The sequence below is a fragment of the Ornithorhynchus anatinus genome, chromosome 7 (assembly GCF_004115215.2).
Source record: "Ornithorhynchus anatinus isolate Pmale09 chromosome 7, mOrnAna1.pri.v4, whole genome shotgun sequence".
Taxonomy (NCBI): domain Eukaryota; kingdom Metazoa; phylum Chordata; class Mammalia; order Monotremata; family Ornithorhynchidae; genus Ornithorhynchus; species Ornithorhynchus anatinus.
In genome coordinates this window covers 6,114,236-6,135,778 of record NC_041734.1, presented here as the reverse complement: position 1 = coordinate 6,135,778, position 21,543 = coordinate 6,114,236, and the positions used below count along the sequence as shown (strand labels likewise).

The following is a 21,543-nucleotide window of genomic DNA, read 5'->3' as shown; positions in this document are numbered from 1 at the left end:
TGGGTTTGTAGGTGCTATGGTATGAAGAAGAGGTGATTACCCAAGTGCTTAGGGGATGTGGAAATGGCAGTCGAGGAAGAAATAGGATGGGGAGATTAGTAATTAGTCAGGGAAAGCCTCCTGGAGATGATGTGATTACAGAAGGGCTTTGTCCATGGGAAGCGCTGTGGTCTGCCAGGTGTGAAGGGGAGGGAATTCCAGACAGAAAGGAGGGTGAGAACAAGTGGTTGGCAGAGGGAGGGGCTAGTATATCCCAGGACTATTAATAGCTTCCTCATTCTTCTCAGTGCCTCCATCCACTTAGTACAGTGATTGCATCTAGCGTGGGTTCAATCAATACTATTTATATTGCCATTCCTCTCGGCTTTTCAGTCCATACTTCACTCCACAACCCATACTGTCTTCCTGAAACCTCACTCCGTCCAATCTTTCCCTGTCTCAAAACCCTCCAACAGCTACCCATTTCCTCCACTTCTTCAAAACCCCTGACCCTCAACTTCAAGGCTTTCACCAGCTCACTCCTCCTTACTTCTCCCTCTCTCCCCAGCTCACAGTCTATGTCCCTCCCAAGCCAATCTCCTCGCTTCTCTTCATCTAGCTTCTGGCCTCTTGCTCATGCCCTCTCCTCTGCAGAGAGATACCTCCTCCTCCAAATCTACCAGACTACACCCTCCCGAAACTCTACTACCTCCAGGAGACATTCCCTAATTAACCTTTCTTCTCCCCAGTCATATTTTCCCAATTCCCACCTCAACACTTCTGTACTCCCAGCCACACGCGGTACATGTACAAAGTGAATTACAGACTTCACTTTCTGTGCACTTTTCATTCACTTAGCCTTCTTTCCTTTCCCTTCTCCTGCCTATCCATAAATGATTTGGGGTCTGTTTGTAGATTTTAAGCTCCTGGCAGATAGAGATGTTATTTTTTAAATCTATTCCTCTCTGAAGTGCAGGAGTGCTCAGCACACAATAGGTGTTCCAATCCTCCCCACACTCCCTGGAAATTAATGGCACACTGAAGTCTAGAGTAATGAAATGACTGTGGAAATAGTCATACTTAAAGGCTAATGCCCTGTCTTTTGTATTTTCTTCCAGCTCTCTGCCTTAGAAAGGCAGATCTTTGACTTCCTGGGTTTCCAATGGGCTCCGATTCTTGGCAACTTCCTGCACATAATCGTTGTAATTCTGGGCCTGTTTGGAACGATTCAGTTCAGGCCTCGGTACATGGTGGTGGTAAGTCCTTTTGCTTCTTTTCGTATTCGTTATAAAGCTTTAAACCCCGCTTAGTCGATATGGTAAAATAAGTGGAAAGATTTAAATTGTTCCTTTCAGTGTCTTGTATCATAGACCTAAGGTAATAGAGGAAGCAGTCTGATGGTGACATTCAGGTTTTAAGGTGGAAATTTGATGCCATCACTCAGTCAAGATTAATTGGGTGCCCTTTATGTTCTGAGCAGTGAACTGGACATTGGAGAGATTTATAGAGACGAAGAGGACAAAGTCCCTGCCCTTAAGGAGCATAATCACTGAAGCAAAAATCTTGGGAATGATCACCAATGTTAATGACATATAGAATTAAAGTAGTCCTGGAAACACTAATTGAGCCTCTTCAGATAGTCCCTGTAAATATTTTGCTCCTTCCTTTTCTACTCTGACTTCCAAAATCTGCTCCACTTGAACCTCCTGTGTCGTGAAAGGTGTGTGGCCATAGGGATCATATAATGGGACCTAGCAGAGATTCCTGTGCATTTAGAAAACACATCCCCCAAGCAGTTCACTCAGAGTCTTATTTATTGAGCACTTACTGTGCGCAGAGCACTGTTCGAAGCAATTGGGAGAGTACAATTCAGCAATAAACACACATTCCCTGCCCACAGTGAGTTTACAGTCTAGTTCAAGAAGGCTTAAATCTTCACACCCCTCAGCATGCATAAAAATGGGGCTCTCCGTTTCCTGAAACCCTAATACATGGCATACACAACTCCTATCAAGTTCAATCCTATCCGTCGCTGGTCTTTAATTTAGAGAAGTTTTCATGGCCATTTTGAGTTCCAGTTCCAGTCTGGAGAATTGGATTAGGGCCCTCCCACCTAAGTGAGCACGCTCTCTATTTCATCAATTAAGCAAATTAAATGGATTCTGCTGCTAATCCACCAACCAAAAGAAACTGCTTTCTTCAATTAAGAGATGATGATAATGCTGAGACACTCCCTGCTGTGGTGTGAAATAAGAAATAATTGCACTGAAGTGTACAGGCTACTTTTTGTTTCTCTTTCCAGGCTTCCCACTCTCAATAGTCTGGGGATGCCATGTCTATTTTCATGGTGAACAGTTTAGTTCCTCAGCCTCCGACCTGCCCTTCCATATTATCCCCCCTGTCCTTCCATATTATCCCCCTCAACCCTATGTCCTACTTGTCCTCCCCCAAAAGGCCCTTCCACTGTTCTCTATGTCCACTTGATCCAGGCTCAAAGCACCCTGTTTTCTCCAGATTTCAGGGCCCTTAATAGGCGCCTGTGAGTGAAAGGTGGAATATGGAGTGGAATTGAACCATCAAGCAAGAGGATAGGTGTGAGTGTCTATGGGAGGTGTTTAGAAGCAGCTTGGCTTAGTGAATAGAGCATGGGTCTGGGAGTCAGAATGACCTGGGTTCTAAGCCCAGAACTGTCACATGACTTCTGTGTGACCTTGGGCGAGTCACTTAACTTCTCTGGGCTTCAGTTACCTCATCTGTAAAATGGGGACTAAGAGGGTGAGCCCCATGTGGGACAGGGACGGTGTCCAAACTGATTAACTTGTATCTACCCCAGCACTTAGAACAGTGCTTGGCACATAGTAAGTGCTTAACAAGTACCATTTTATTATTATTATTGTTTAGGTGTGGAGTGCCCTTCAGATTGATTAAGAGAAGGAGGGATACTCAGTGAGACTAGAACGGTGGGCCTCCAAACCCATTCGTCCCATAAGGCTTTGCCCATTCCAACCATGCCAACTACAGGGGCTTTAGGAAACCAAATCCTAGAAGTTGGTGAAGAGAAGCCTGCCGTTTACTAGAAAGTAAAGAGTAAATGAGGACGTATTCAAACACACCATGTGATTCACTGAAGTGTTCAAATCTCCTATTTCCTTCCCCATCTGAAGGCTAATCTTACTTGTGTTATATAACTTACTGTGCTGATCTCCACACTTCTAGTAAGATCCCTCTAGTTTTTAATGGGAGTCCACCAAGCTGTCTTATAGATAGTTATGTTTAAGAATGATGTGGTCATGAAACAGAGAAAGGTCTTGAACTTCTTCATTTGAAAAGGATAATGAAATTCAGAATGTAACATTAGCTCCACAGATGTTTATTATCCCACTGGGCAGGATATATTATCTCCTGGTACTGAAATACACCTAGCAGAAGAGGTAGGCAAAACTTAAACATAAAATATCAAGCAAGGTTAGAATGGATAGTGGAAAACTCAAATCCGAATTCAAGGATGAAGACTGGAGTATTTGATGGCAATCCTGGTGATGCTTCTTGAAGTCAAAATTTTCCTGGAATAGCTGAAAAGCTTTTTCTTAGTCTTCTTATATTCAATCATTTTTCCCTTCCTGCCTAGGTAAACTTAAATTTCCTCACGTGCCCCAACCTCCCAGTCACCTGATCCCAAGCCCCGGTGACCCATTTCCCCACACATCTTCCTCTTTCTTTCCTTTTCTGACTTGCTTCACCCAGCATTAGAAACAGTAGTCTGGTTCGGTCTCATGCGCTAAGGCTTCTATGTTGAATTTCACACACTTTAGAACAAGGAGTCAGCAGTAAGTTTAGATGGGCCACAGCCAACATTTTCAAACTGTGGCTACCATATTAATGCAGCAAGAGAACTTGTGTGTGGTCAGAAACTCCTGGGCAAGTGACAGGAGTCTCTGACTAATCACCATCCACTATCCTGCTCCCCCAAGATGCTGCAGAAGGACACAGAAGAGAGCCAGTCCTGGGGATCTCCAGGATGGAGTGAAGGGAAGGCTGGACAATATCAGAGGGATGAAAACCACTAGAACCCTCCCAGACCCTCCTAACGCTCTTTTCCCTTTTCCCTGGGCTGATCCTTGGGGTTTGCTTCTTCTGCAGCTTCCACTAGGTCTCCCCGCATCTCCTCAAGCCCCTCACCTCAGGACTGTAAGGCTCCCTGCCTCCCTGCTCCCACCTTCTTCTTCCTCCCAGTTATTTGATAGTGTCCTTAGGCTAGTTAATTATTCAGTTCTTTTAAAGAAGCAAACATGTCATTACCAAACTAGTAAAGTAAAAGATTGATAGTTCTCGCTGGATAAAAATGCTAGAGGAGACAGCTGAGAAATTTACTCTACCCAGACTCCTGAAACCGGTCAGAAAAATCCCTAGAAAAGTCAAGGGACTATAAATCCTGAACAGAACATTTTTCTGGCCATGTCCTTTAGCCAAAGTATATATGAGGCCACAGAGGGCCCGGGTTGTTGAGGCCAAAGAAGCGTACTTAGAAAATGAACAGTTAGCATCGTCTTTGGACACAAGAAATCTTTCCCTCTCTCCCTCTCCCCTGCAAGAATGTCTGAGTATTCAGCACATAGCTCTGCTTCGAGACTGATGGAGAGCTGCTTGTTTAAAGGAAGAGCATCTATTACTTTTTCACTCTTGCTGGATTCCATATAATGACAACCACTTTCTAAGCTCTTGTTGACAAGTGCCAGGCTTGTTTGAGTTATACGCTGTGTCTTCTGCCTTTCAGCATAGATAGCATGTTTTATTGCTGGAATAAATTTTCTCTTGTCTTCAGAAGAATCTAATTCCTGGTTCCTAAATGCCCTGTACAGTGTTAAGTTTGCAAAGGCAAATACATAAAATAAGTAAAGCGGAGGTTAAAGTTTTCACTGCGTGACAAACACCTTTAATTATAGAATCTTAATGCTTGAAGGGTGTTTAGAAGCCATCCAAGACCATAAAGTTGTTCCAAACTTTCCGCAAAGGGCACATACAAGTCACCTTTTCACAGGGAAGGAGGGCAGGAATTTACATTCATTTTTTGTTCACTTATTTAGGTCTTCAGGGCCTGAAAAATGAAACACTAAATTGAAATCTTAGAGCTGCTAGAAAAGGGGATTCCATACCTCTCTGGGTAAATCGTGTAATCACCTGCATTACAGGCATCTCAACAGTCAGTCAATGGTATTTATTGAGCACTTACTGTGTGCAGAGCACTGTTTTAAGCATTTGGGAGAGTACAATACAACAGACACATTCCCTGCCCAAAGCTAGGGTATGACCTAGATGGGGCGAAGTCTAGAGAGGAAGTCTCCACTTCCCTAAAGCCCCTGTCTCTGAGTAGAGGATGGGCTGAAAATACATAGTTCCACTTGTGCCCTGTGTGTCCATTTGAGTGTGCACATGTTTGCGTGTGTGTGTATGTATGTGTCTCGGTGTATCTGTGCCTGGGCACCTATTCTCACTCACCCAGGACTGAATGTCCATTGTGCTAACTGGGATGTTGCCCTGCCTATGAGTTTGGGCACCTACAAGTAAAACAGAAACAGCCACACCGGCAAAACACTCTCATTCTCTCCCCTCCCCTCTCCCACAACACATCCCTTCTTTTGCTTGCTGGTACTACTTTCAAGCCTCTGAAAAGCAGCGAGGGCAGAAGTAAAAGCAGGGGTAGAGAGTAGAACAGGCATGAGTGCTTTATAACCCTGGCATCGGAAGAAAGAATTGGGTTTATGAGAATCATCAAGGTGATAGGAATATATAGATATAGTTAGATCTACACATTTGCATCTGAATATAAATCCCAGGCAAGAAATAACCCATCAGCCAAGACCCTGCATTGATTCGGTTTAAAGCGAAACACCAGAAAAATTAAGAGGAAAGAAAGGTGTACTTTTCTGATTTGCAAATGCATAATTACCTTCCAAGATGCTGTCCCACCCTTGAGTTATGAGCTCCAACCCACTTACTGGCTTGTGAGGTGTTTTTCTTTTATCATCTATGCAAGACCATTTTCCTCCAAAAGGACTATTTATTCATTCAGTAGTATTTATTAAGCACTTACTGTGTGCAGAACACTGTACTAGTGTTTGGGAAAGTACAATACAACAATAAAGGGTGACAATCCTTGCACTCAACAAGCTCACAGTCTAGATGGAGGGAGATATCAACAGATATCAATACCAATACATGTAATTACAGATATATGCCTAAGAGCTATGGGGCTTGTAGAGAAGGGCAGAGCAAAGGGAGCAAGTAAAGGGTGATACAAAAGGGAGTCGGAGATGAAGAAAGTGGGACTTGGTCTGGGTAGGCCTCATGGAGGAGATTTAACTTCTGTTCCGACAGTTGAATCCATATTGAACATCCCCAAGATGTGAATTTACTAAAAGAGGCTCCTTTTCACTTATGACTAAGGTAAAATATACCAAAGAGATCAGTTCAAGCCTAGGACATTGCAGTTTTGTTTTATATTCTAGAAAGTTAGAAATATTTGGAGAGGTCTGTAATAGAGTGGGATGGTATTGCCAGCATAATGCCCACACTTTATTATTCAATTTTTTGATACAAGGTGAAGTAAGTTACAAAAACATGATAAAGCTTCTATTCCATTTAATTTCAAAACAATATTCCCAAACTGCAGTCACCTTCACTGATAGTTGATCATTTATACCAGAAGGCCTGCTTACATAGGATGTAAAGTGGGAAAGAAGATACTCAACAGATATTTCTCCATAATACGGCACAGTCCAGTTCCTGTATTTACCCTGTTGGGTGGTACTTTTCTGTTCATCCATCCAACCACTGTAGATCATAACTTAAAGAGCAACAATGAAAGTTTGAGAGATGAGTCTCCTCAAACAGCAATCTTCCCCACAGACTACCTGCAAATGTACAGAGAGCTATTAATGGGGTGTTCCGATATTAGCCAAAGTTATTAGGTAAGATTTCAGCTTTTAGGGCTTTTAGATGGGTCAGTCAATCAATCAATCAATGATATTTGTTGAGTGCTGTGTGCAGAGCACTGTAATGGAGTGCATGATAGAGTACAGTACAATACAATTGGTAGCCACATATTGAGTCCACGACAAGTTCACAGTGTAAAAGGGGAGACAGACATTAACATAAATAAATTATGGATTTATTAGCCCCCCTAAGTGCTGTGGGTCTGAGGGAGGGATGAATAAAGAGAGCAAATGAAAGTGATGCAGAAGGGAGTGGGAAAAGAGGAAATGAGGGTCGAGACAGCTCTCCCCTTGTAGAGACCTTTTGGCCCTGCGGGTGTTCTTCTCTGCTTTTGTACCTGTGGACAAATTGTCAAAAGAGACAGTTACTTCTTTCTCCAAAAAGCAGATAAAGAGTCCCAGTTCAGCATTTCCCTCACAAATTCATTTTCAGGCAATATCTTTGTGTAAGAGTAATGGTGACTCTGGCTTTCAACTTGCACCCTGCACTGTTGAGCAGATAACGAACGCCTGAATTATTTCAAAATAATCAGCGACCTCATTGCAGATTTACATAATCGTGTTCATTGGAGGAGAAAATACTCAGGAAACAGTAATCAAAGGAACGTTTAAGGATTATCTAGAGACTATGGACCAGTAAGCCCTTAAAAAATAAATCTGGCCCTACTGGCATCTATTTAAAGCAGCAGAGAATATTGGATTTGTAATTTCTTGGCTCTCAGTGGGCCTGAGTAAGGAGAGCCCTTGTCAAGCCTTCTCTCCCTAGCAGTTCCTGGAAGAGTTATGCTTATTGACTTCTTTTTGTTATCGATCGGTTTGCTATAAGAAGTCTATCATCTTCACGGTGTTCTTTGTCTTTTTTCTTTCTGTCTAGTACACGATCTGGACTGCCCTGTGGGTCACCTGGAATATTTTCATCATCTGCTTCTATTTAGAAGTAGGTGGGCTCTCTAAGGTGGGTTCCCTCTAACTTTGACTTTGCAGGGACGGGAGGGATGAGAACAGTGAATGGCTGGATGGATGATGACCACAATCTGTCTTGTTCTTAATACATTAATGATTTCAAATGGTGGCCGCTGAGGAAATTGCCCTCTTACTAGACTAGTATTTGGGGCCCAAAGGGTGGCGGTTAATAAGCATAATTGTCGTGTGTCAGTGTGGTTCCTGAAGAAATAATCCTCTTTGGAAAGCATGCAAATGTTATTGAGTTGGGCATTTGGAGCCCAATAAAATTCAGTTGTATTTGTGATTCCCATGTTCCAAGAGTGATTCTGCTGCTGTATCATTATGTCCGCTGGTGACACAAAGAATATGAGGGGAACCGGAGCTCCAAAAGAACAAATGGAAAACGTTTATGGACATCCTTGGGTCTGAAGCTGCTAATGGGATTGATTAAGGAGATTAATGCCACAACACGGAAAGCATAGTGACATCGTTGTTTGAACATTAACCCAGAGGCTGCTGATAAGGGATGCTGCCCCAAACATCTGAATTCCATGATTTTATTATCCCAAACACCTGAATGCGTCATTATGTGGACAGTCATTTCTAAATCCTGACCAGCTAGTAGACACTTTCTTTGTTGGGTGCCGGGTTACAGAAATTGTGTTTGACCACGTTCAAGAAGCAATATTAAGATGAAGAGATAAGCAGGGCTGTCATGGTGACATTTTTGGGGTTCCATTCAAGTGAGCAATAAGTCTTTTGTCATGACTTAGTCCTTTCTTTTCCCTGCATACCAACAAGTCCTGTTTCTCTAAAGGCAGAACCCCAACAACGTAATTAGGATAGTTAGTTTCAAATTCCCCTCTGGTTTAACATAAACAAATAATCTGATACTCTCGTGACTTTGTGGCATTTTGCGGGGATGGGAGGTGGGAAGAAGGGCCGGGGGGATGCAAAGTCCTCCAAGGAGTGGTGCCAAGTGTCACGTGACTCCCAGCCACTGGGTAAAGAAGAATTTCCCGCCGGTTGTCCAGCACCCATCACAGGGACAGCATTTGTCCCGTGGCTGTGGGTGGGGGGAAGCGTGCCCTTTGTACTGCTCAAGCTGCCTCCCATGGATCCCTCCTCCCCTTTCTCTGGTCTCCTAGATCCTCTGCTTAAGAGATCTGGTTGCCTCGGGAGTAGAGGTATCAGAACAATGCAGATCCCGAGGGTGGGTGGGGGAGCGAGAAGTGGTACCACGAAACAGCTGAAAACCTCAGGTGGAGGGCAGGCTGCATAGCAATTCATCAATTGCACTTATTGAGTGCATACTGTGTGCAGAGCACTTGGAGGGTACATAATAATTAATTAACGGACACATTCCTGCCCACAATGTGCTTACAATCTAGAGGAAGCCTAGAGCAAGCTAAGAGTCTAGAGGAACTTACAGTCTACAGGAACCTTACAGTCTAGAGGAGTTTACAGTCTAGAGAAACCTAAAAGTCCAGAAGAGCTTACAGTCTCGAGGACTGCATAATACCCCTCATCCCCTGGGCACTGACAGAAACTGCTTCACCTCTTTCAGACTATTAGGGCATACTGCTGGCTCAGACTTGGAATCCATCAACCTAGTGGTGGTATTTATTGAGCGCTTCCAGTGTGCAGAACATAAAACTAAGTGCTGGGAAGAGTACACTGAAGCCTAAAAACATTGTCCCTGACCACAGGGGACTTACAGCCCACTGGGGAAAGACAGGTAGATTTGGCGGGAGCAGGAGGAAGAACAGGATATAGGAGGCAGTCACACAACTGTTCAGAATGAAGTAGCGGGATGAATAATTAAATGTGCAGTTAAATGGACAGTTATATGAAAGGACTGAGGGGTGACTGTGGGGTGGATGTGGTTTAGGGTGTGGAGAGCGAAGCTGGGGAGGCTTCTTGGAAGAGGTGGGATTTTAGGAAGTGCAGAGATTTGGGGTCTGGCAGGTTTGAGGTGGGAGGGAGTTCCAGACTGGGGAAGTAGCTTGAGTGAGGAGTCAGAGACAGGAACCTCTTCCTTCAAGCACAGGTCAGGTCTTTGCCAGGAGCATCAGGTTTGGAAAGCAGAATGCCCAGGCCACTTTCTATCTGGAATCCTGCAGCTGAGAGGCAGAGATTATGAGATCACACCCCACCTGTCTGGTAGAGTGAGCCTCAAACCTGTGACTCCAGAGGTATTTGGCTGAAATCACTGTGCTATTCTCCTTATATTAGCCTCCTCCGTCCTCCCTCTCCACCGCTTGTTTGTAAGCAACCGGGAACACCTCCAGACACCTATATTGGCTCTTGTCCTGAGGAAGCAGAAAGGGTTTTCAATATATCCCCTTTTCACAGCACTCAGCCTGGCTGTTTACATGAAGGGGCACAGACCAGGCTTCGACAGGTAGAGACATGAAAGGAGAGCCGGAAGAAATCAATCAGTTATTGAGCACTGTACCAAGTACTTAATAATGATGCTATTTGTTCTCTCCCAAGTAGTTGGGATAGAACAGCATGACGGAGTTGATAGACACATTCCTTGCCCATCTCAGCAGCTCGGGAAATGCGGAGAAGCAGCGTGGCTCAGTGGAAAGAGCACGGGCTTTGGAGTCAGGGCTCATGAGTTCGAATCCCAGCTCTGCCACTTGTCGGCTGTGTGACTGTGGGCAAGTCACTTAACTTCTCCGTGCCTCAGTTCCCTCATCTGTAAAATGGGGATTAAGACTGTGAGCCCCACGTGGGACAACCTGATTCCCCTATGTCAACCCCAGCGCTTAGAACAGTGCTCGGCACATAGTAAGCGCTTAACAAATACCAACATTATTATTATTATTATATATATTCCATTGATTTAGAGTGGGTCAGGACCCAGCCATGTCCAGATCGATGGAATCTCTGGAGCAGGGGATGGGTATTTGAGTTGGTCCTTAAGCAAAGGGGTATTTGCGTTATGTAGGCAGACTCTGGGTGTAGTTGTGAATCTACCGATATTTAGGTGGTCCTCAAGTGGGGTTTAGGGAATAAGAGCAGGAGAGTTTAGAAATTAAATGGGGAAGGCCTCCTGGAGGAGATGTGATTTCAGAAAGGCTTTGGAGATGGGGAAAGTTTGAGGTGATCTGGCACATAGGCAAACGGAAAAAAAACCTTAAAAATCAGTCACCTATTAGCTAGAGCATGGGATTAATCATCAGGAGACTAGGGATCTACGCTTTAGAGATGCAGCCTGAGTGGCTAAGTCTGAGATGCTGTTTGTCAGTGTGCTGATGTCAGAGTTTCTCCTCCTCAGCTCTGTTGTTTGCTTACGTCTCCTCTGCCAGCAGCGGCTTCACTGCGAGGGTGGCCAGACGCTCCTCTCTTGGGACCTTGGGCTGAAACAGAACTCTCCACTGAAAAGCCTAAGTGCCAAGTGTGAGATCAGCTGCGAATGGACAGGACCACAATGGTCTTCCTTTGTCTGTTCCTAGTGTTGGCGGGAGCCACTTTCCAAACCTTCAGGAAAACCACAGGGTCATAGATTTTGAGGGAGATGAGAAAGTACCCACAGTAGGAAGAGAGGATGTGCCTTGGGGGTTTGCTTTCCAGTCTATAGGCAGGTATTTGGTCTCTGAGGTTTTTCCTCTTTTCCTTGGATGTGTCTGGGGAAGATCTTGAGTGCATATCCCTGGCTTGCGGCCTGGAGGGAGTGGAAAGTGAGATGTGCCTGAATGTATGGAGCGTGACTCTATGCATGTAGTTGGGTTTTATATATTTTTCCGGGCTTTTGTATGTATGTTGGTTTCCATGGATGCGGGTGTCTATGTATCTGTGTTTGTCTTCCTCTTAGTATGTACGTACTCACAACTGGGAGTTTTAAAGGCCTAGGTTTTAGTCCTGGCCCTGCCAACTGCCTACTGTGTGAACTCCCTCTGCTTCAGTTTCCTAATCTGTAAAATGAGGATATAATGCCTGCCCTCCTTCTCTCTTAAACTGTAAGCCTTGAGGGAGACAGGGACTGTATCTGACCTGATTAACATGTTGCTCACCCAGCACTTAGCACAGTGCTTGGCACATGGTAAGCACTTAATAAGCAACATTACTATTATTTATGTAAATGAATATGCCCATCCATGTTTGTCTTTTTTTTCTTCTGGGAAAGGTGGCCAGGGAGGGGTCTGCTGCAGGGGCATTCAGTACAGTGCTCTGTACACTATAAGTGCTCAATAAATACCATTGATTGATTAATTGAGGGGCAAGAAGAAGGAGTAAGAGTAACTTGGCCACGCAGAAGCAGTATTGACTGCAGTTAAGGGCAAAACACTCAATTAAGCACTTGGGAGAGTACAACATAGGCAACAGACTCATTCTCTATCCACAGGCAGGGAGTTCACACTCTCTTGGAGAAGACAGCCAGACAGTTATCCTTGAAGAAGGATAAAGTAGTTAGCAGTTGATTATGACAGAATGGAGTTGCGGAATAACTCAGAATGAATAACTACACGCATAGGTTTTGTTTGTTTTTTAAATGGTAGTTGCTAAGCACTTACTATGTGCCAGGCACTAAGTGCTGGGGTAGATACAAGATCATCAGATTGGACACAGTTCCTGTCTGACATTGGGCTCACAACCTTAATCCCCATTTTACAGATGAGGTAACTGAGCTATAGAGAAGTGAAATGACTTGTCCAAGGTCACACAGCACGGGTGACAGCTGGGATTATAACCCAGGTCCTTCTGACTCCCAGGTCTCTGCTCTATCGACTAGATCACTCTGCTTCTCTCTAGGTGACCCTGTGTATCTACATGTTCTTGAAAATGTAACAGCATAAAGGGTGGAGCTCATTACCGGTTGAGTTTTACCCAGAAAGCAGGTTTCACATCAGTTCTCTCACCCCCTCTATCCGGTGACTGTGGTAGCTAAGGAGTCCCCAGACTCTCCTAATCACTGTGGCCCGTGACTCATGGCCAGTGGTGGCCTCCAGGGGCCGAAGCCTCAGGGACCTCCAACGGTCCTAGCTGCTCTCAGATTCGGGGCCCTTTATTAAACAAGATCTTGGAATCCGCCTAAGATGTGCAAGGAAAATAATAGATGTTGCTAGCAGAAATCTTGGTTGTACAAGTTGAACATAAGGTCATTCAGAAAGAACATCATGTGGAACAAATAGAACACCCATAAATGCCTCCAAGATTTTGGATTCTATCACCGCGATGTTAATTAGCAGGTTTGGCTGATGAGATCTCATTGTTGTGGAACTTCAATTAAGAGCATAATCCAGATGATGCATACATGAAAAAAGGACTTCATATCCTTCCAGGTGACATTTACAGCAGTTCTCGGGATTGTAAAAAGACAAAACGATAAATGTGTTTATCTGCATTCCTATATAGCTTACTCTGCTGAGTATCTTCAGAAAATAAAATATTACAGCACAATTAAATTATAACACATGGACATTAAGCTGAAGGGCCTTTTCAGAAGACGACGTACCTGGTGAATTATTCAACACTATTCTCTGAGATCTCACAAAGAGGGAAAAATTGTCACTTGAACGCACCTCGAAAGAGATGGTCAGTACATCTATTAGATCTGTTGCTAGATTGGAAAAATTAGTGTGCCCCAAAATGAATATTATCCCATCAGAAAGTGTTGGTTAACTGAAGAGAATGAATTCAAATATGTTTGGGGCTCCAATTCTGGATGTTTAATGACCTCTATGCCTATATATTAACACATAGTATTACTATTGTAAAATATAGACTATATATAAGGCTTAGAGGGACATACACATATGAAGGTCACTGTACACACCGCAGCAGTTGGTTCAGTGCCTGGTACATAGTAAGTGCTTAACAAATATCAGAATTATTATTATTATATCGAGTGGAGCGCAATACCTTTCCATCAGGAAGAACGGGACAGAATTAGAAGGCGGGAAGAGTGGATGGTTTGAAGGAGGGATGACTTGTTTTGCCTATGGCAGAGGTGAATGCTAACATTGAGCTGGTGATGGGTCCATCTTAAGTGGTGCATTGATACAGCAGCATCCAGGTCCACAGACTCAGGATGTAACGCAGCGGGTGGAGGGGGTGAAGATGGGAATGAACAGGAGCAAGAGTTGAGAGGCCAAGTGTAACATAGGATGGGGAGGGCAAGGATGTGGCCCAAGGGAGAGAGCAGGTTTGAAGGCAGATTGGTGGTTCCCAGAGATTCTGCAAGTAGACGTGGCCAGGCCTGGGGAAACCATTCAGTGGTATTTATTGAGCGCTCACTGTGTGCAGAGCACTGTACTAAGTGCTCTTAGGGAGAGTACAGTGGAACAATAAACAGACACATTCTCTGCCCACAATGAGCTTACAGTCTATAAAATCAATAGGATGGATGGAGTGCCCCGACGTGTGGCAGGTGAGTCCCTGGACAGCCACAAAGATATCAGAACCGACAACCTGCAGGGAGGAATTGAGATCAGGGCTTGACCGGTGCTACTTACACCAGCTCTTCTGGGCAAGAGATGCAACAAGCGTGTAGACAGGCAAGGGCACAGTATGTTGGAATGGCATGCAGATGTTTTGGGTACAAAATCCATACTCAGGCCAAATACCACAGGAGGGTGTCAATGATGTACTGAGCGCCATAGACTAGCCAGCAGTTGCCAGAGTAGCCAGCCACCTTGGTATCCACTGCAGCTATGTTCCGGATTCCTGCTGAGCCTGTCCATTAACTGAGAAGATGGAGGCGGTTCTTTTGGTAGAATCCTTCACTACTGACGACACAGGTTTCAGCAGGCTCTCCCCTGCTTCTGCAGGTTTCGCCCTTCCTCCCCAGCCTGTGGTGAGGTGTGGTTCAGACTTTGTCGGGTGGGGGAATGATAATAAAAACAGTTATGGTGTACATTTAGCACTTACTATGTGCTAAGCACTGTACTAAGCGCTGAAGGGGAAGTGGTGACCAGAGGGACACAGTGTGAAATTTTCAGGTCCATCTTGATTGTATGAAGTCATGATGTGTTGCCATTTTAGTGCCCCAAATGGGCCTGCATGACTCACTAATAGGTTGATTTGGCCAGAACGATTCAACATTCTTAATGTGAATAGTCCCGGCGGGGGGGGAAGAAATCTAGGAACTTTTGACATTCCTTTTCCTGTCCCTGTTGCATTTTCTAACTCTAAGCTGCCTGGAAAAAGTCAATTTCTGAAGTAGACCAGTCCCCTATGCTTTGGGAGAACTGTTAACTGAATTAGTCCTTATTTTCTTTAATATCAACAAGATTAAAGAAAAAGTGAGAAAGTAAAGGTTGCTAGGGAGAGCCCTTTTTTCTTGCTTGAGTGGAGAAAGCTCCCTGGGCCATTAATTTATCAGCAAAAAGTCCACCTAGTTCAGCTGCCCACCTGCATGTGGAGAACGTATTTTTATGACCTACTCTCCGCCCCTATAAATGTACATTTTTTCACTTGGACGGTCACTAACCTATTTGGATTGCTCCAAAAAAACCCCAAAACATTAGGCCCCATTCTCCCATTAGAGTGAAAGCTCCTTATGGGCAGGGAATGTGTCACTCCTCTATTGTGTCCTTCCCAAGTGGTTGGCATGGTGCTTTGTACCCAGTGGGTAACCATTACAAACCATGACTACTAATGAGGGACTAATGATAAACTTTCTGGATTATCCACTGGTTGCAGTTTTAATCTCACATCTGAAGAGAAAGGGGAAGATGGGCACGAGAGATTCAAGGTTGTTGTGAATCACAGGACTCCTGGGCCCTGAAATCAATGGCTGTCAGAGTTGTCCAAACCCCGGGCAATCTGCATGAATAATTGAAAAGTCTGCCTTGTTAACGCACAGAAGTCGAGTTATCCATGCAGTCAGACACATTGTCAATTACCAGCTATTTACTGTGTTTTTGAAAACCACAGGCAGCAATTTACTGAAAAGATTAGACCGGTTACTCTACACACATAACGTTTCCTTGATTTAGACTGTCAGGCTGCCAAGCTGTTAGCTGACAACTGAAGTTTGGAACTAGCGATCGAGTTTAGGGGAGAGGTCCCTTTCAGACTGAACCTTGTCTGAACTGGGCCTCTGAAAGGGCCCCTGGAGAACAGATCATGTGCTGGAAAGGGAGTGTGTGAACTTCGGCGTTGGGGAAAACTGTCTGCTCCCCTTTAGATGTTCAGTCTGCTTTGTACTCTTGGAGTCACGGTGAGGCGAGACTTCTTGAAGGGATCTGCGAAACTTTTCTTCTAAATACATCTATCCTGGGCCAAAGCAGTAGGTGTAATCTTGGGGCTTCTGCTTCAGGAGTTTTTTTTGTTCCTGGGCTTTTCATAGAAGACCTGATGCTGCTGCTTTTTTAATGGTATTTGTTAAGCCCTTACTATGTGCCAGGCACTGTACTAAGCATTCAGGTAGATACAAGATAATTGGATTGGACACAGTTCCTGTCCCATTTAGGGCGTATAGTCTTAATCCCCGTTTTACAGGTGAGGTAACTGAGGTACAGAGAATTTAAGTGGTTGCCCAAGGTCACACAGTGGGCGGGGCGGGGATTAGAACTCCCAGGCCCACGTTCTTTCCACTAGGTCATGCTGCTTCTCCATCTCACCCAGTTTTTCATTTGTGTTTGTTCTTTCTGCTCCCCTGCCCCTATGGCTTTGTAAGTAGTTCCACTTACCTCTCCCTCTCTCCCCCTCTCCTCTTCCCCGCTGCCCCTAGCTCCAATTTGAATGAGAGAAAAGCTCTTTTCCCCGGAAGAACCTTTGGTAAGCAGTAATGGACACTGGGAAGCCCCCCAAATGGGGAAGCAATTGAGAAAAAATGAGAGAATTGTCCCTTATTTGAGTTCAACAAACTGGGGTGTGGCAGGGGAGAGGGAGGCCGGCAGGAAGGGGAAGGTGGATGGGGGAGCCTACCATTCGTGATTATGATTAGCAGCACCTTGAAAATTTCTCTTCAGAACAGGTCTCCCTAGAATCGAGAATCTGGCCTCCTACCCTCCAGGCCTTAGGAAAATGGGCAACTTTTAGGCGCCATGAGGTAGAAGTGCTGCTGTCTAATGGGCATAGAGGGGTTCCGTCACTGAGAAGCTCTCACATGCTGTTGCTAAAGACTAATGTCAGTCATAGCTGTGCCACAACGGTGAGTCGCTGCACTTATCCCTGGGCCCCAGATTGGAGAAAAATCTGATAAATTTGAGTCCTATGCTATCTGTGGAAAATCTAACCTATCATGATGCTCTGCACACAGTTAAGCGCTCAATAAATTCTACTGAACATTTGTGCGGAAGCATCGTGTCATGGTGAAGCTCTGAGAGAGAAATAAGAGAGAACTCTGACCCACAACGTCCTCGGGATTGATTTTCTCGAATCCGGCCCCGCCTCCTGCCACCCTCCAATCTTGATAAACTCTATAGAATAGGTCTGTTCTGGGTTGGTCTTGACTCTCATCATTTGATGGTTTGTTTTGAACTCTATATTTTCCTTCCATTTTTCTCGAAGGAGACTTGAATGGAGACTTTCATAAATTACTTTTTTATCTCCCATCTCAACTTTCAAGGGCAAAAATGGAAAATGCTAGAATTTCATCTTCGAAGTCAGCAGCTGAAGTGGGCAGTGAATAGAGATGAATATTGGGCCATTTTCTGGTATTACCTAAGGTTTTTTTTTTTATATATATATAAATACAGAAAATCAATAGCCTTCAAACTGCATGGGAATAAGCTAGGAAAGCTTAGTCTCCTTTTTAAGAGTGACCAAGCCTGCTGCAAATTGGGTCAGCGGTTGTAATGATTTTCCTGTATAGGCCTCCAGCGTGAAAGCTATTGGATTGTACATTATTGACTGGCTCACGTGATTCGAGCTTGATAATCCAGGTATCTCTCTGGAATGGCAGGAGGTAATATCTTTCAACCTTGCTAAATAAACTCTATTCTCTAGCTACCCCAGGTCTCTAGTAAAGGTCGACCAAACGGAAACCTCAAGCTCCTTATCCTCTTCTGTAAGTGTCTGGCCCAGAGAATTGGCGGGTAATGTAAGCGGGAGAGACCCTCTGGGATCAAAAGCAAAGACTCCTGGGTGCCAAAAGCATTATCACTGGTGTATAAGAAACTCCTGGATTAAGGATTCTTGTTTGCTATAATAAGGTTTAAGGAATGGAGCTTGGTTGGAAACTAGAAGTCCAGAAAAATCCCAGATTACAACCAATCCAAATGGAATAATAATAATAACAATAACTATGGTATTTAAGTGCTTACTATGTGCCAAGTACTATTCTAAGTTCTGGGGTATATACAAGCTAATCAGGTGTCCCACGTGGTGCTCATAGTCTTAAATCCCCATTTTTACAGGTGAAGTAGCTGAGGCACAGAGGAGTGAAGTGGCTTGCCTAAAGTCACACAGCAGACAAGTGGCAGAGCCGGGATTAGAAGCCACGTCCTCTGACTTCCAAGCCCATGCTCTTTCCACTAAGCCATGCTGCTTCTCTCCACTCAGAGGTGTAACTTTAATAAAATGATATTGTACCCAGGTTATAGCCATCTCAGTCAGTCAACTGTATTTATTGAGCACTTACTCTGTGCATAGCACTATACAAATCCCCTGGGAGAGTACAGCGTAACATAGCATAGCAATATAATCACCACTTTCCCTGCCCATGATGCAGACAACCCAGGATTTCAGCCATTACAGTTTGACAATCCAGTCAATCCTTTCAAGATGTGAAAGCAGATGAGGTTCTCTCCTCTATTGGCTAAGATTTGGGGATTTAAAGGAAGTGGATGAATTTCCAAAAATGACTGAAGAAAATCGTGAGAGAGAGAGGAGTTCTGAGGTTTAAAGAGGTATTCAGAAAGAAGTGGCCTGCTGCAAAGAACTTGAAGAAAACACAGATTGTGAGTCCCTGGAGGGACATGGTTCCTGTCTAATTAACAGTTTTGTACACTCTGCACATAGTAAGCACTCAATAAATATGAATGAATGAATAGTCTTTACTGGCATTTAGTATAGTGCTAAATACCATTATTAGTACAACAAGACGGCTGTTATTCGATCGAAGTTGGAGATGATCTTCACCAAAGTTGAAAGGCCACTACCTCAGTCAGCAGAAGAAGCTTCTATTTTTTCCAGCCTCCTGCAAAGCTTTACAATCATACAACTCCTCATTTAACTAAAGTGGGATGTAATGCTTTAAATAATTTAAATAAGGTTAAACAATAGTTTAATGATGCTTCATATAACAGTATTTAGCGCGTGGAGGGATTTTATATCTTCAGAAGTTTTGGAAGAGATCCCAATTTATACCATGTAAGCCTATGGGAGAAATGCACCCCGTGATAAAGCCACATGTTTAATGAACAAACTTTATTTTATAATGAGGTATGTCTGTACTGGAGTATGGAGATGGGAATATAGAAGGGGCCAAGTTGAGCAGGAAATCTCTTTAGAATAAATGGGGAGAGTAAGGGAAGCGGGTGGCTGGATGGGTATTTATTGTAATTTTGACTTACCTTTAGGATCCAATCATAACGTTGGGGATGGCGATGGAACAGAAACTAAGCAATTACTTTTAAAGTAAGTCTAAGGACCAGCTTAGCTCACAATACAGCTGTTCACGATGTGTCCATGTTTTCGTGGCTCTCTTGTAGGTTTTACCTGGAGTAGTAACGGGATTTATTGTGCACCATCTGAGTTCTTCTAAGACTTCAAGCTCCTTGTGATCAGGGAACATGTCTACCAACTCTGTTGTACTGTGTTCTCCCAAGGGCACAGTTCAGTGCTCTACACTTAGTAAATCCTGAATAAATACTATTCATTTTACACTCTTAAAATGAATGAAGAACTGAGAGAACTTCCTGAAGTAAACCGATTGCAGGCACGTTGGTAGGATGAGATGGTTTCGCCTCTGTTCACTGACTCATTCCTGGCTGCACCTTCTTCCTGGAATACCCCAGTTCCGATTTTACCAAATCCTCATTCCTCATTCAAACAGCCCCTGACATCTCTCCTCCTCCAGGCAGTCTTCCTGAAGTAATTAGAAGAGAGAGTATTGAATTCCACCTGGTCCTACCCTGAATAAACATGTCATTCCCCTGGCAACAACTTTCCCTCATCTTACCACAATCTGCCCAAAACCCTTTGTTTATTTATGTTCACACTTTATTATTTTTTAATTCAGTTTATGTACTTTCCCGGGGTTTGCTGAGTTGTCTGATATCACAATGAAGTCTCTCTGGGGCAGCATTGCTTGTCGGAAGGTTTCCAGGCACTAAAGTCCTGGCTCTGTCATCCAGTTTACTCATCCCATGGCTAACACAGTGGCCACCCACAAGGAAAATCTGGAGAGAAGTCTTTGTCCGTGAAAACCCACCATGCATAAAGGAAGCAAAAGATGGTGAGGTAATGAGTATTTCTTCATATGGGATTGGGATGTGGCAAGCATGTGTGTCTGACCCTGAGGCACAAAGGCGGATGTCGTCTTATGAAAATATTTACAGATGGGATTAGACCGTCGAGATTTTTACTTAATCTATGAATCACATTTATGGAAAGCCCTGTTTTATTTTTTCTGAAGTGTTTGCCAAGGCCAAGTGCTTTATTACAAATGGCCCTCCCTTCCGATGATACTGGTTGTTATTAGTCTGCATTAATAGAGCACTCAGACCTCTGAGGAGCACACGGTTCTTTACGGAATATAACAGTAATCACTGCCGCACTCCTGCCAGGTAAGGGGAGAATAAATAAAATAAGGCAGAGGTGCCATAAGCAAAACGCTTACTTGGAAATTGGACTTTTCATCACCTATTTCATTGAGTAATAATCATAAAACAATTTTCCAATATTTTTCATTTATCCTCCTCGCTTTTCCAAGCCCTCACCCACTCCTTCCTTTTCTGCCTCTCTCCCAGTCCCTTTTGTCTGTTTCTCCCTCCTCTATTTTTTTCCTCTTGCTGCCATTATCTGATGGCCCTAAGTTTCTGTCTATTTTCTTTTTTCTGCTCTCTTCTCTCTAGCAAGGAACCGAGGGTTCTAGAAAGAAAATGAACACATTAGTAAAAGAAAGACAACCTCCCCCTCTTCCCATTGACATTTAAGCAAATTCTGCCCTGGTTTGGAATGTGCCATGTGTAAGACTGTCTTTCTTTAGTAGTAATAAGAGTAATTTATTAAGCACCAATTATGTGCAGGGCACTGTAGTAAGCACTTTTTTTTTGTTATGGACATCACCCGACACACCTTGGGTTTATACTAAAGGGATTATATAATAGTACATTTGGTTACCCCATTCAGAGTATATAAGATCTTGGTTGGTAAGGAAATGAGGGCCTGGGAAGAGGGTAAAAGGGCTGAAATGAAGTCACGCTGCCTTAAATATAAGACTATCCGCAATGGCCTTTTAGGAATGGAAGATTTGGGGAGAAGGAAGTGTATCTTTTTGCTCAACTGTCCCAACTGCTTAGTACAGTGCTCGCACACGGTAGGTGCTCACTAGGTAATATCGATAGATTGCTTAGCCGGCACCCGTGGTTAACCCTGTGAGCAGCAGCACTGCTATGGAGGATAACAAAATTGCTTTTTAAAGTAGAAAAGAAGCCCTGACATCAGTTTATGAAGGGACTGTCAGGCAATCGTATTTATTGAACGCTTATGGTGTGCACAGCAC

The 21,543-nt window shown here is 43.9% G+C and overlaps 1 protein-coding gene across 2 annotated transcripts in view; it reads left to right on the top strand.

Annotated features, from left to right (window-relative positions):
* Positions 1 to 21,543, top strand: part of NKAIN3 (sodium/potassium transporting ATPase interacting 3) — a 274,113-nt gene that overhangs the window by 161,905 nt on the left and 90,665 nt on the right. For both annotated transcript variants that reach the window (XR_003760798.2, XM_029068368.2), the window contains exons 2-3: positions 1,098 to 1,235; positions 7,846 to 7,926. Coding sequence is in view for 1 of the 2 variants with exons in the window: in XM_029068368.2 (XP_028924201.1) it covers positions 1,098 to 1,235; positions 7,846 to 7,926 (219 nt within the window). In the remaining variant the exon portion in view is untranslated. The remainder of the gene's footprint in view (positions 1 to 1,097; positions 1,236 to 7,845; positions 7,927 to 21,543) is intronic.